The sequence below is a fragment of the Hyperolius riggenbachi genome, chromosome 7 (assembly GCF_040937935.1).
Source record: "Hyperolius riggenbachi isolate aHypRig1 chromosome 7, aHypRig1.pri, whole genome shotgun sequence".
Taxonomy (NCBI): Eukaryota; Metazoa; Chordata; class Amphibia; order Anura; family Hyperoliidae; genus Hyperolius; species Hyperolius riggenbachi.
Window position 1 is genome coordinate 48,469,245 of NC_090652.1, and position 16,250 is coordinate 48,485,494.

Sequence of the window (16,250 nt, forward strand, 5' to 3'; positions counted from 1 at the left end):
TATATCCTCACAACATACATATTAAAAAAGTTTGCCTCAAAGGTAATTATTTAAATATTTTTTTAAACTTTTTGCTTGTGTTTATGTTTTGCAGTTAAATATTAATTTGATTTATTTTTATTTTTTTAACTTTATTTGTACTTTTTGGCTACTAGATGGCACTGTACACTCTCCTGGAAGCTTCTAGTTAGCGTACACACACTTTTTTTTTTTTTTTTACATTTTCTTACTTTTGGTTTTATGAATCAACATGCCTCATGATTCAAGGCATGCTGATTCATCCACAGGGTATCAGTTGGCTCAGGTAAACACTTGTTCCCCTTCCCCAATTGATCCCCTGTAATAGCCACTGGGACCAAGCGCACATCTGCCAGGACAGAGCGCGCACCCACCACAACATTGCTGGATGGATATATCCATCCAGATTGCGCCAAGCAGCTCCTGCTGCACGGATTTGTCCATCCATACACTTAGGGATAACTGGTTAATTTTGTTATCATTGGTAACCTTTATTTAGCATCATGTTGCACAAATATGCATTGAAGTCTGTGTCATTTTCTCCTATAAGAAATCACATTTTCTACGCAAACACTTTTTTGGGATTTTGCCTAAATGCAAGTGTATGTGCATGAGAAAATTATGTTTTTGTAAAGTTATGCATCATTGCAAAATTACGGATCATAATTATGATTATATGCAAATTTAATTTAGCAATAGTCTGATATCTCCCATTACAATTATACAACATAATTCTGAATTTCCCTGCAAAATTATTACTATGTGAAATTCAAGCTCATCACTAGATTATATATTATACTGTTTTGTTTTCAAATTTTCCAAAAGCAACACTTGTTCATTGAGTTGTTCTAATTATCTTTGATGTTAGTTTTACTTGAACTAATTAACTCAAACTGCATTAACTCAAACATACACATCCAGTTTGAGTGTCTTTACCACAATTAGGACATGCTGATATGTCCTGTCAAATTGTGGCAAGTGCGTATAGTGCCATCTTGTGGCCATAAAGAAAAATTAAAATAAAAATCCATGCTATAGTAACTTCTTCCTCCATAGACAGAAACACCTGTTAAGAAAAAGTGTTTTTTTAATACATAAAAAGTTACCTTAGGAACTCAGCTTTTTTAAGTATGTCATGAGGGTATATTACTGTTATTTAAGCAAATAAAGGCTTTTATTTATTGATATGGTACAAAAAAAAAAACAAAAAAACACATTTTGAAATAGCCAAAACAAATGAGCACATAAAATGTGTGGGTTTTATCTATAGTAGCATTGTTTATTTTAAAACTGTAGGGGATGGAATTGGAGAAATAGTTTTATTTTTCCCTTGTTTTTCCCTAAAAAATGCATAGAAAATAAAATTACTGAAAACAAGTTTCGCCAACAAACAGCCTAATTGTGGTGAAAAAAAACCCAAGGTATAGATTGTTTAGGTGTGATAAAGTAGTGATAAAGTAATGGCCAAATGAATGGGAGGAGGGCTTAAAAATTAAAAAAAAAAAAGTGGCTTTTGGTAGTAAAGGTTATAGGCATCCCCTGTCTGCCAATGTCTCCATTGGTTACCAATTATCCAAAGGATCCACTTTAAAGGGATACTGTAGGTGGGTCGGGGGAAAATGAGTTGAAGTTACCCGAGGCTTCTAATGGTGCCCCGTAGGCATCCTGCGCCCTCGCAGCCTCTCACCGATGCTCCGGCCCATTACTTCTGGAATTTCAGACTTTAAAGTCTGAAAACCACTGCGCCTGCGTTGCCGTGTCCTCGCTTCCCCTGATGTCACCAAGAGCGCACGGCGCAGGCTCAGACCATACTGGGCCTGCGCAGTACGCTCCTGGTGCTATCAGCGGGAGTGAGGACACGGCAACGCAGGCGCAGTGGTTTTCAGACTTTAAAGTCTGAAATTCCAGAAGTGAACCAGAGACGGGGCCAGAGCATTGGGGAGTGGCTGCGCGGGCACAGGATGTCTGTGGGGGCCCATTAGAAGCCCCGGGTAACTTCAACTCATTTTCCCCCGACCCCCTACAGTATTCCTTTAAGCTTCTCACACTTGCATACAAAGCTCTATACAAGCTGTCACCTCCTCATTGATCTCCAGATACCTCCCTGCCTGAAACCTCCGTTCCTCACAGGAGACACTTTTGTCCTCTAGCTTGGTCACCTCCTTTCACTCTCACATCCAGGGCTTCTCACGGGCTGTCCATCTCCTTTGGAACTCTCGCACACAGTAGTAGTAATTCTTTTCGCCGAAAAAAGCACTTATTTTGATCGAATATTTTTGCGTTAATTTTCGCCTAATGTCCGTTATTTTCACGTTAAAATCGTAGTTCATCACGTACGTATTTCCGCACAGTCATAATACCGCTATGCGAAGCTTCACCCGCTACGCATAGTTGACGTATGTATTGCAAAGTCATCTACGCGTGCGGTAACTGCTTCTATACGGATCATTGCGCATGCACAGAAATATTATTGCCCTTCTATACGTATACAATTCCGCATTGGACGGTGGAATGTACGCATGTATTAGTTCACCCATGCGCATATTTAGCGGATTATTGCGGAAATTTTTCTGCATAAGGGCATAAGCGTCCGCATACAGCAAAGTTTCTGTAATTTTCGCTGCTGGTCGAAAACACAAATAAGATTTTCGCGGAAATTCGCTGAATTCGAAAACGGAATTTTCAATGCGAAAATGACTTGGGCGAAAATTTGCAAGCAACACTGGTACACAGCCAGTTTGTCATGCTCCAATGCTGCTTTGGTGCTGTGGATAAGCTAAATACAAATCTTTTCTACCGATCTGTATGATCTTATTGAAAGTCTGCTAATGATTGCACCACTAATGGGCACCTTAAAGGGAACCTAAACTGAGAGGAGTATGGATGTTTCCTTTTAAACCATACCAGTTGCCTGGTAGCTTGTTGATCTCTTTGGCTGCAGTAGTGGCTGAATCACACCCCTGAAACAAGCATGCAGCTAATCCAGTCTGACTCCAGTCAGAGCACCTGATCTGCATGCTTGTTGAGAGGCTGTGGTTAAAAGTATTAGAGACACAGGATCAGCAGGAGAGTCAGGCAACTGGTATTATTTTAAAAGGAAAAATCCATACCCAGTTTAGGTTCCCTTTAAAGCGCAATTGATCTCTTGTACAGCACACAATGAAAAGTCTTTATTTCACATATAGTAGCTGAAGAAATGTACTGTTCTGTGTTCTGTGGTTGTTTAGCCCGATCAAAGTGCATGGCTGTTTTTAGGCATTGGCAAACCAGGCAAGGGTGACACCAAGAGGAGGTGGCAGCAGGGAGATATTCTTAACATGTGTTTTATGGAATTCTTAAACAACTACTAGCTATCTTAAAGTGTAACTTAGTTGACTGAAACAAAAAAATATATACATACCTGGAGCTTCCTCCAGCACCCTTCAGGCTGATCAGTCCCTTGTCGTCTTCCCGTGCCATCTGGATCCTCTGCTAGATCCTCTGCCAATTGGCGGAATTCAGCGCAAACACTGTCTGGCTGTGCGCACTCCCTGTCAGGCTCCCATGGCTGGGAGCATTTTGAGCCTGCGTGCGCAGTAGTACTGCACAGGCCTCTTCTGGTGACAGGAGTGTGATGGGGAAAGCCAGGGCCGGCCTTAGGTTTCACAGCGCCCTGAGCGTATCCAGATTTTGGTGCCCCCCCCCCCCAGACTCCGACTCCCGACTCCTCAGTTTATAAAACCACGACTCCGACTCCGGGTGCCCAAAATTGCCCCGACTCCGACTCCACAGTCCTGGCTACTAGACTTGTATATGTAGGCAGATCCTCCACTTTAGTGTGTATATATATATATATTATTATTATTATTATTATTATTATTATTATTATTTAGTATTTATATAGCGCCGACATATTACGCAGCGCTGTACAATGTATATATATATATCTTGTCACTAACTGTCCCTCAAAGGAGCTCACAATCTAATCCCTACCATTGCCATATGTCTATATTATGTAGTGTAAGTACTGTAATCTAGGGCCAATTTTTTTTTTTTTTTAGGGGGAGCCAATTAACGTATCCGTATGTTTTTGGAATGTGGGAGGAAACCGGAGTGCCCGGAGGAAACCCACGCAGACACGGAGAGAACATACAAACTCTTTGCAGATAGTGCCCCGGCTGGGATTCGAACCAGGGACCCAGCGCTGCAAGGCGAGAGAGCTAACCACTACGCCACCGTGCTGCTATATATATATATATATATATATATATATATATATATATATATATATATATATATATATATATATATATATATATATATATATATATATATATATATATATATATATATATATATATATATATATATATATATATATATATATATATATATATATATATATATATATATATATATATATATATATATATATATATATATATATATATATGTATATATATATATATATATATATATATATATATATATGTATATATATATATATATATATATATATATATATATATATATATATATATATATATATATATGTATATATATATATATAATATATATATATATATATATATATATATATATATATATATATATATATATAGTGTATTAGGCTGCTAGTATCCCCTTTAGTTAGGCAGCAGATTAGCCCGCTCCCCATCAAGCATAGAATAGGAGGGAGCCTTACTTTTGGTGGTAACTTGGGGAGCATGAGAGGAGATGAACAGGTCTCGTCTCACGCAGGACTCAGGAGGACAGTCGCAGGGCAGGGTAGCTGCCGGCACACGTGCTGCGTGCTTCAGCGCTCCTGGCTGGCTCCATCATCCTATCACGGGGGCCGAGCGACAGGCGGAGTCTCGCACTAACTCCAAGAGGCAGCGCCGCAGCAGTTGCTGGTCTTCGCCCCCATTACCCCCAGCGGCAACAGAGGGCGGAGCCAGGGGGAGACGCACTAGCCCAAGCAGCAGTCGCCGAAGCCGCTGCAGCACATAATAAATATGCGGCCAGGGTGGCAGGAGCGCGCCGCCCCCCCTGGAAGCCGGCGGCTGGCGCCATGAGCGATCGCTCCAGTCGCACAGGTCAAATGGAATGTGGGAGTGAGTGGTGTTGACTAACCTAGAGAACAAGAGGGTTTCCTAGGAGGACCAAAGGTTTTGAGTGGGATGCTCTCTGGAAATTAGGACGTTTTAGGATGTGACAACTTATGCGGTGCTTTGTATTAAGCCACAGACTCTGAACAAGCATGCAGATCAGGTACTCTGATGGAATTAGCTGCATGCTTGCTTGGGATGTATGATTGAGATACATTACATGCAAATTTCCATGTGCAGAACAAAACAAATCTATCATCAATATTACTTTTTTTCTGAATGTTCCATGCTTTCTTCAAACACGGGGAAAAAGTACCAAAATGTGCACTTCCGCACACCAAAGACGTGCATGCAAAAACATTACAGAGGAACGTGTTTATATTTCACCGTTGCTTGATTGATTTGTGATTGTATCTCTTCTCTCTGCAGTCCCTCTTGCTCTCTCCTCAATAACAGTATCATTGTGTGGATCTCCTCTGATCACCAACCGCATAGTGGGCGGGACAAATGCTGCAGATGGGGAGTGGCCATGGCAGATCGCTCTGTACTACAATGGGAGGTTCTTATGCGGAGGATCTCTGATTGCCCCCCAGTGGATAATGAGCGCAGCGCACTGTTTCCAGGGGTGAGTATCCTGTATTGCCTTGCTTTAACCTCCCTGGCGGTACGCAGTGTTAGAGGCTGTGTCCGCGGGAGGAATTTTTGTAATAAAATGAAATTTATATGCCTAAGCTAGCACTTCGCTAGCTAACTATTCCACACAAGCCCCCCCGGCATCTAACTAAGCCCCCCGATCGCCACCGGCAATATTTACCCCTCCGCGATCCAGTGAGGGCCGCAGCTTCACGATTCAGCTTCACTTGTATCTATGGCGATGATCAGGCATGACGTCTGATGTCATCGACGTCATGCGCAGTCCCGATCCTCCCCATAGCAAAGCCTGGAGCTGATTTGGAAGGCTGCGCCATCGCGGGATCCCTGGGGGCTATGTATTACGGCAGCGATCGGGGGCAATCGTCGAGGACCGGAGGCCCCTTGGGGACATACTTAGCTAGCCAAGTGCTAGCTTAACCTCTTGAGGACTGCTGTGTTAAACCCCCCTAGAGACCAGGCACATTTCCATTAAATTGGCCACTGCAGCTTTAAGGCCAAGCTGCAGGGACGCAAAACACAGCACACAAGTGATTCCTCCCCCCTTTTCTCCCCACCAACAGAGCTCTCTGTTGGTGGGGTCTGATCGCCCCCCCCCCCCCCCCCCCCAGTGTTTGTTTGTTTATTTGTGTTTGTTTTTTTTAAATAAAAACTGTGTTTTTTTTCCCCCTGTTGTATACCCCCCTCCTTCCCTCCCCCCGCTGGCCAATCCCTGTGATCAGCTGCCGTGGCTCAGGACATGTCACACGGCTGTCCCCAGTACAGCGCTGCTGCTGTTTTCAGCGCTGTATGGGTAATTAGACGGCGATTACGCCATCTAACAGAGACTGAAGAGGGGGCGGAGCTCCGCCCTCCGAGAATGAGATGCGCGCGCAGCATGCGCCCGATCTCATTCAAAACAGAGCCCTAGGACATTACGCCAATTGGCGTTAGGCGGTCCTGGGGCTGCCGCCGCGGCCACGCCCATCGGCATGATGCGGTCGGCAAAAGGTTAACAATATAGAACACATTTTATTTTTAAAAATCCTCCCGGGGCCATGTGATCCCCTGCGGCGGCTAACCCCACACTGTGTCGGGCTTACCGCCAGGGAGGTTAAAGGACAACTGAAGTGAGAGGGATATGGATGCTGCCATATTTATTTATTTTTAAACAATACCAGTTGCCTTGCAGCGTTGCTGATCTATTTGATTGCAGTAGTGTTTTAAAGAGGAGCTGTCAGCCTTACTATCTCAGAAAAAAAGCACACACATATAAGTAGGTACATACTTGCTCTACTTACATAGCATATGTATTGCACTGTCCACGTTTTGATTTTAGTGATTTTTCTACAGTAAAAAAAAAGAAAAAATCCTTCTTAGCATTTCCCATTTTAAGTGTTGCTATTTTCTATTTTTTATAAGTCAATCCTGATGTCATTTCCTCCCTTATTCTCCTCTTCCTGATTGTGTATGTATTGCCCGCCCTTCACTTTATAAAGTGAATTGTCTCAGCATGAGTAATATTGCCCAATCAGAGAGGAACAGAGGTGTGGGAGGGAAAAACAGGAAGGAAAGAGGCTTCAGGCTTTCAGCCAATCAGGTTGCATTAGTTAAGTCTGAGGGGAAAGTAGAGAAGCAAAAAAGGACAACCCAGCATGCCCTTTAACTTCCTTTGTGTGTACCAATTTTGGATCCATCTGAAAATGGCACCTGCAAATAATGGCGCATGGTGTTGCCGCTAGTCCGTTTGCCGCTTATCGCTATTTAACATTAAAGCCTTATTGTTATTTAGCGTTAACACACAGAACCCTCTCTGTACCTATCCCTAACCCCTAAACCCCCTGGTGGTGCCTAACCCTAACCACCCCCCTGGTGGTGCCTAACCCTAAGACCCCCCTGGTGGTGCCTAACCCTAATCACCCCCTAATGGTGCCTAACCCTAACTACCCCCCTGGTGGTGCCTAACCCTAAGACCCCCCTGGTGGTGCCTAACCCTAAGACCCCCCTGATGGTGCCTAACCCTAAGACCCCCCTGGTGGTGCCTAACCCTAACCACCCCCCTGGTGGTGCCTAACCCTAACCACCCCCCTGGTGGTGCCTAACCCTAACCACCCCCCTGGTGGTGCCAAACCCTTAGACCCCCCTGGTGGTGCCTAACCCTAATCACCCCCTGGAGGTGCTTAACCCTAATCACCCCCTGATGGTGCCTAACCCTAACTACCCCCCTGGTGGTGCCTAACCCTAAGACCCCCCTGGTGGTGCCTAACCCTAAGACCCCCCTGGTGGTGCCTAACCCTAACCACCCCCCTGGTGGTGCCTAACCCTAACCACCCCCCTCATGGTGCCTAACCCTAAGACTCCCCCCCCCCAGTGGTGCCTAACCCTAACCTTGACAGTGTTACATTAAATCCATTCACCGTTTTGCAGTTAAATAACTTCTGCAGTTTGGCTTATGTAGGGCGCTATTGATACATAACGTTACTGTGGGCAATAACGTCTGCTGTTTGGCAAATGAACAGCACTATTGGGCCGCATAGGGGCGATATTTAGGCTGGGAACGCGAAGAATCACTCGCGTTCCCATGCCTGCCGGGTCCTGACGGCGAAACCGGAAGTGGTCACCAGCAAGGACAGGAGGATCTCCGAGACACGGCGAGGGCACCGAATGGCTGCAGGGGGCTGAGCAAAGCCCCAGGTGAGTAAAAGTCATTTTACCCAAAATTTTGCATTACAACTTTGTGTTGTAATTGCAAATTACGATGTGAAATTACAGTTATGCAAAATTTGTGCTCATCACTAGTGCTGTCCCTGGAGCTTTATTGAAGATTTTCAACACTGTACAAGGGCACAATTTCTATGAATGCAATGAATGAAACAGTACCTTGTTTCTGTTGTACCAACCAGAAAGTCTTCAGTTCAGTGGGACTAATGTTATGTAATCCTCCAGCTATGGTAGTCCATGTTCACTTTGTGCAAAATTGCTCTGTAATTCTTCTGCTGTGGCTCATGCCACTCTGTCAGGGCCGGCTTTACCATAAGGCACTGTAGGCACGTGCCTACAGGCGCCTGATGAAGAAAAGGATGGCTCACTCCCCTCCCAGAGCTCCTTCCTTCTCCAGAGTCCTGATGAGAGTGTAAATGAGAGGTTACTCACTCAGGTCTCAGCATTCCACTTCCAAGATCTCCCTTCAGTTAGGGGCACTTCTTGCTACTTAATACTGAGGTTCCTCTAGTTACCTAATACTGGGGGGCACCTCTGGTTAATTAATATTGCGGGTACCTCTGGCTACCTAATACTTAGGGACACCTGTAGCTACCTATGATGATGGGCAAGGGAAGTGTAATGGATTGCGGAGACACCGCCGCGCGGTCTGACAGCGAGGCGGCTGGTTCCGCGTTCAGACCAGCGGTTTCCGCATAGCAGCATGCGTCTAGTTTGTCTGAGCCTAGTAGTGCACACAGTTGGAGAGCTACGCGCGTGCGCTAGGAGGCAGGACCTTTATGCCAATAGGAGAGGGATCAGCTGATCAGGACGATCAGCTGATCCCAGCGCAGTGGGTGATTGGCTGAGTGGTGCTGGGCGGCGCTGAGGAGCGCTGCACTATATATACTTCTTGCCTGTCAGTTGCTGGTTGTCTGCCGTTGCGAATACTAATGTGTGAGCACTCAGACCAGTCAGATCTTACAGTGTGTTAGAACCAGGAGGACCTGGGAATTCACACTTAGCCAGATTACGTTTGTGTTATATGTTAGACCAGTTCCAGGGTGTTGTGACCACGGACCTCACACCCAAGCTTAGGGATACTGTGTCATTTGATGTGTTATACTTTAGACCAGTTCCAGGGTGTTGTGACCACGGACCTCACACTCAAGCTTAGGGATACTGAGTCATTGCTGTGTTATACTCTAGACTAGTTTCAGGGTGTCGAGACCAAGGAACTCACACCCCAGTCTAGGACTTTGTTATACTTATATGTTATGACCATTTGCTCTGTCGACCTTTCTCTTGCTTTCTGATTTGGTACCTCTGCATATCTGCTTACCTGTTACCAGACCCTGACTGTGCCCGGTTACCGAATCAGTCTCTCTCTCTCTGTACCTGATCTGCTCATGTGTTGCCGACCTGGCCTGCCCGACCACCCAAGCTGTCACTCTCCATGAGTGCTCAGTCTAACTGTACTAGCAGTAACATCATTCCACCAGGTGTTGGCTACAACCAGGACTTCCACTCCTCAGAGAGTCCTCGGGCTGCAGTATAGTCTGTTTCCCAGTATTGCACGGAATCATTGGCTCCCAGATTATCTCTATCTCCTCTCCTATGAGATAGTTCCCACACAGCCAAAGGCCACCTGCTCCTCAGGTGGTCCATGCTCATAGTTTCTGCGTCTCCCGCCCCACGGGAGATAGCCTAATGTTGCATTAATACACTTACTCATTACTAGGTGTCTAGAGCTTAGTCATACTTGTATTATTGGTGATTCTGCAGATCATCAATAATCAGGTATACATCTGTATTCTTGGTGATACTGCAGATCACCAATAATCAGATTCTCTCTGTGTGCTGACACCGATCGTTACAGGAAGTAAGGGAGAAGGGACAGCTGGGACAGCCAGCACACTTGCGGTGCGGTCCAGCAGGGGTTTGTAGGTTCATGGAGGGTGGAGGATAAGGTTCCGGGACATCTGTGCTTATAGGCTCCTGTGAGGTAAATTTGGGCGTGCACTTTGGCAATCACTCCAACCTACTGTATGAAATGGAAGCCCGAGCACTGTCTGTGTGTTCGAGCACTACTCCATAAGATCCAGCAGAGGGCAGGCCGCACTTCCTGCATACAGCTTGAGAAAGTGGACACAATAGTACAGACTGTGCCTGTGCAGGTGCTATGATTAAGGAGCCAACCTGAGCTCCGATACAGGTGAGCTTGTATCTGCATGTCCAGTGATGTATTGAATAAAGATTGGACGTTTTTACTGCCATCTGGTGTAGCGGGATATCTTTGTTTGGAATCTAAATTAGTTCAACTTGTTTATTCACATGTAAAAGTATGCACCCCCTGACTCCGACCCGTTGTTTGGGTCTTGCTATCATCATAGGAGAGTAGGATCATAACATACATATTTTGTTACACATTTGCATTTGGTTTTGCTATAGGTTTAGGTGAGAAGTCTTGTTTTAGTCATCAGATTAGGTTTTCTAAGGTAAACACTGAGATTAGGCTTTATTTAAAGGTTAGGAAATAGTTCAAGTTTAGGTTTCAAGGATTAGGTTAGAGTCTGTTGGCAAAATGAAATTTTTGTTGCAAAAGCAATTTTGTTATTTTACCCAGCTCACTCTAATAACCATTATGCAGGAGAACAGAGGCGCCAAAAGGATAAAAGGAAGCTAAATGAGCTTAAAAACCAAATTCTTGGTAAATAGAGGCGGTAGTGGTGGACTTACCTCCTCCAAGTAGACACACAACGACTGTAGTAAACACAGTCAATATATTTTATTTATGAACTCCAAATATGCAAGCGTTTTGCAGGTTTGATCCCGCTTCATCAGGCAATAACAACGGAGCAATAGCATATGTGGTCAGTAGAAGAGCCAGGCACCTCTGTGGACCTTCTACTTCTACTCTGGCTCTTCTACTGACCACACATGCTATTGCTCCGTTGTTATTGCCTGATGAAGCGGGATCAAACCTGCAAAACGCTTGCATATTTGGAGTTCATAAATAAAATATATTGACTGTGTTTACTACAGTCGTTGTGTGTCTACTTGGAGGAGGTAAGTCCACCACTACCTCCTCTATTTACCAAGAATTTGGATTTTAAACTCATTAAGCTTCCTTTTATCCTTTTGGCGCCTCTGTTCTCCTGCATAATATTGAGTCCACCCTGGGTGGAGGGTTGAACCCCCTTTTTTCTCATTTACAGAGAGCGACTTCTTATTCCTGAGTGGGGTCAGGAAAATCTCCCCACCTGCCTTTACAGTGGTTGCCTAATGGTAACCCTGGTTTGTGAGTATTAATATTTACTCTATCTAGTAACCATTTACCAGTACATATTACACTATTGGGGCTCTTGGTGTTCCTTGTTTTTTCACTCTAATAACCAGGTTGCTTTGATGTTTTTGGTTTCCTTCTGCATTAAGTTGGTGAAAAATTAGATATGTGGAGCTTGGCTTGAAGTTTAGGGTTGAATTCAAAACCTAATGTCTCCGTCTCAGTTATTTTTAATTATTATTAGGAATACTTTCCATTACAGTTTCACTTTAAAGCATTCTCAGGATGTGGTTTGTGTGTGTTACTGGGGAGCACTGTTACGCAAATACGAGTGATTATGCTTGGAAACTGTAGTACTGCAGTTTTCTATCACCGAGTGGTTTCTCAGTAATAGATGGTGTGTTGTTTTTCTTTTTGAAGGGGTTCTATGGCATCTTACACCGTTTATCTGGGCCTATACCAGCTGAATGTGGGCAGTATTCACACAGTTTCTAGAAAGTTAACAAGGATTATCACAAACTCTTATTATACGGATGTTGGAGACATTGGGGACATTTCCTTGGCACAGTTGTCCAGTCCTGTGAACTATACTGAATACATCATGCCTATCTGCCTGCCTTCCTCCTCCGTCACCTTCCCTTGTGGTCTGGATTGCTGGGTAACTGGCTGGGGTACAACGTCCGAAGGAGGTAAGCTCATGTAATTGTGATATGCTACTTGATGTGTGAGAGACAGGCAGTGATTGGGGGAAGAACAGTGACTCAAACTATTTATAGATTGACTTCAGGTCCACATTTAGGCTGAAAAGAGCCATCACACCAAGGAATAGGGTGGTAAACATTAGAGATGGCCCGAACCTCCGATTTTCGGTTTGCGAACCTACCGCGAAAGTTCGGTTCGCGTGAACTTTCGCGAACCGCAATAGACTTCAATGGGGAGGCGAACTTTGAAAACTAGAAAAAAATATGCTGGCCACAAAAGTGATGGAAAAGATGTTTCAAGGGGTCTAACACCTGGAGGGGGGCATGGTGGAGTGGGATACACGCCCAAAGTCCCGGGGAAAATCTGGATTGGACGCAAAGCAGCGTTTTATGGGCAGAAATCACATTGGGCTTGATTCACAAAGCGGTGCTAACCTACTTAGCACGTCTAAAGTCTTTAGACGTGCTAACCAGGGTGCTAAGTAGGTTAGCACCGAATTTCTGAATCAGATCGCGCGCTAAGTACCGCGTGTTAAGTACCACGCGCAAAGTCCCATGGGCTTTAATGGGCACTTCACGTGGAACGCCCTGCGCTCTGTGCAGTGCGCGCGTAAAGTTTTACGCGCATATAGTTTTGCGCGCGTAAAGTTTTGCGCGCGAAAAGCTCGTTTAGATGTGCTAAGGGGGTTTTCACAGGCGTGCTAACAGTTAGCACCGCTTTGTGAATCAAGCCCTTTGAATGCTAAATTGCTGGCCTAAAGTGCTTTAAAACATCTTGCATGTGTATACATCAATCAGGGAGTGTAATTAGAGTACTGCTTCACACTAACACACCAAACTCACTGTGTAACGCACTGCAAACAGCTGTTTGCGTAGTGACGGCCATGCTGGACTGGTGCGCATTGCTTCATTGTGATACGCAAGCCCCTTCACCGCGGCAAGGTAATGATCATGAAAGGGAATGGGTACAAGTACATGCCTTTTGTTTTGTTGTTGCAGCCGCAGTGCAGCCAGAAAAATTAGGCAGGCATGCACACGCACCAGAAAAATTATTATAGTGGTCGCTGCTAGCAGCGGCCTTATAAATTCAGGTATCTGCCTTGAGTCCTGGATCCTGTTGGTGGTGGCGAAGAAGGCAGTCAAGCGGCCTGCAGGCAGAGATGCTGTGTGGGGAGCGACTTAGTCTTGGGGCAGGCAGTCACACGGCGTGCAGGCAGAGATGCTGTGTGTGGGGGCTGACTTAGTCTTCGGGCAGGAATGACCCTGCTTGGCAGACCAGCCATCCGTGGTCAGGTGGACCCTTGACCCAACGCTGTGTGCCAGAGATGTCACCACTTGCCTTTCAACATCACGGTACAGCTTAGGTATCGCCTTTTTTGAGAAAAAAAGTGCGACCTGGTATCTTCCACTGCGGTGTGTGGCTTTACTTTTGTGTGCTGCTTTTCCTCAGATGGTCATCCCATTGCAGTTTGTGCTTTGTAAGGTAGTTGTCCCTACGCGGGTCTTGGTCTTTCCACCGCTCAATTTTCGGTGGCAGAGAGTACAGATGGCATTGCTCTCATCTGAGGCAGACACACACAAAAATTTCCACACCGCTGAGCCCTGGGGTGATGGCACTTTGGTGGTGGCAGCCGACTGAATGTTAAGTGGGGTGCAAGAATCAGAGCAGAAGGAGGAAGATATGTCACGCTTCCATGCGGAAGCTGAGGAAGATGAGGTGTTCTGTGTTAGAAAAATCTAGAAACTAAATGTGATTTTTGGCATTTACACATGAAAAAAAGCCTCTATGTAAAATATATATTTTTTGCAGAATAGATCGCCCTTGATCCAACTCTGCCATGGCACTGTCCAGGTATCTGGACACTTTGTACACCTTTTTTAAAGAAATTGTGGCTGCAGAGATGATCCTGCCCCCGTGGCACTGGCGGGCATAATGCTATCACTTACTAATGCAAAATCATCATTTTAAAATATTGGTTTTGAAGTAACAAGTTAAAGTGTTACTATACATACATCACTATAGGAACAAGCGTTTTCACTCATGTTTGTCCCCCTGTGTTTAGAAGCAGTGGTGCTCATCCAATATTCGGGTACCCGAACTACCCAGATAACCCGGCAATTTGGATATTTGTTAAAATCCGAATAGACTATCCGAGCAAACTCGGACTCCCCATCTAAAATCTGAAATCTGGGCGGATAGTTGGTTCAGATATCCGAGCTGAAGCCAATATCACCTTCAATGGCAAAAATCGCCTTCGAAGAGAGAGAGAGAGAGAGAGAGAGAGAGATTTTTTACCTTCCAAAACATTTTGGAAGCATTTTAAAGGCTACTTCCGGTTATTTCCGGATATCCGTATCCGACCGGATATTGGGTTTGGATATCTGATTCTACTCGGATACCTGGGTATCCGGATCTGAATCTATTCAGATTTTAAAAAGGGGTATCCGAGCACCCCTGTGGGAAGATCAAAAAAGATTCATGTTTTAGCATGGAAAGATGTATTCAAAAATGAATTGTACTAACTGATTTCAATAACTCTTCTATATTATGCTTCTGGAGCATTCTAATGAACCAAAATCATGTTTTTATTAGAAGCTGTAGCGGATATGAATGATGGCACTAAACTTATATTAATTATTCCTGTTCCCCACCAGGATCATCTCCAGTAAATGGTACTCTACAGGAGGTCATGACCCCACTTATTAACTACAGTACATGCAATAGTTTGTATCATATCGACTCGACAGAAAGTGACAGAACCGTAATTATCCAAAGTGATAAGATCTGTGCAGGCTACCAGAACGGGGGGAAGGACTCCTGCCAGGTAAGTGATCCCAGAAGTAGCTGGAACTCAGAAACCCCTCAAAGAAATATATAATAAACCCCAGAAGGAGTGCCGAGGGTACCTGAAAAGGATTGTTAAGGGTACCCAAAGATTAAATAGGGATCCCCACAAGGGTTATACTTGAACTACAAGAGGAAATGTGTAGAAACCCCAGTAAGAGAGTACAGTGAACCGTAAAAGGAGTATAGAGAAAACCCCAAAGAAGGTGTAGAGGGAACAACACAAGGAGTCCAAAGGGACCTATGGAAGAGGTGAAGTGTGACTACAAGAAAGAGTGTAGAGGAAACATAAGAAATGGAGAGGACCCCCATGATAGAGTTTAGAGGGAACTCCACAAGAAGGAGTGTAAGTAACTCCCTGAAGGAGCGTAGAGGAAACCTTAGGCAGAGTGTACTCTGAGCCCCATTAAGAAGAATATGGAAGAGGGAACCCCAGAAGGGCTCTCAACCATCATATCCTGGATGTCAGCCAAGTTCCTAAAGTTAAACCTGGAGAAAAACAGAACTCCTGATCTCAGACACTGCCAAACTCTTCATCCATACTTTCATCATCTCCTGCCTGGACTACTGCAACACCCTCCTGTCAGGCCTTCCTCAGAGCCACATCGCTCCCCTACAATCCATCATAAATGCAGCAGCCAGACTAATCAACAGAGATGGGCCGAACCTCCGATTTTAGGTTCGCGAACCCTGTTTGCGAACTTCCGCGAAAGGTTCGGTTCGCGAAAAAGTTCGCGAACCGCAATAGACTTCAATGGGGAGGCGAACTTTCAAAGTTTTAAAAAATTCTGTCAACTGGAAAAATGATAGAAAACATGTTTCAAAAGCTCTAATACCTGGAGCCCCACCTAATTCAGTGAAATACACATCACTGCTAGAGGACCCGCGCTCCTCCAAGCAAGGTCCTTTATACCATTTGCCTACCTACACTAATTAGTTATGGGACAGCTGCTACACACTCTGCTAGGGAAATTTTAATTTCC

General features: G+C 44.7%; 1 protein-coding gene across 1 annotated transcript in view; it reads left to right on the forward strand.

Moving 5' to 3' along the window:
* Window positions 1-16,250, forward strand: part of LOC137526006 (transmembrane protease serine 9-like) — a 134,737-nt gene that overhangs the window by 5,631 nt on the left and 112,856 nt on the right. Inside the window, exons 2-4 of the mRNA XM_068247216.1 lie at window positions 5,535-5,730; window positions 12,142-12,410; window positions 15,078-15,247. Of these exons, the coding sequence (XP_068103317.1) occupies window positions 5,535-5,730; window positions 12,142-12,410; window positions 15,078-15,247 (635 nt within the window). The remainder of the gene's footprint in view (window positions 1-5,534; window positions 5,731-12,141; window positions 12,411-15,077; window positions 15,248-16,250) is intronic.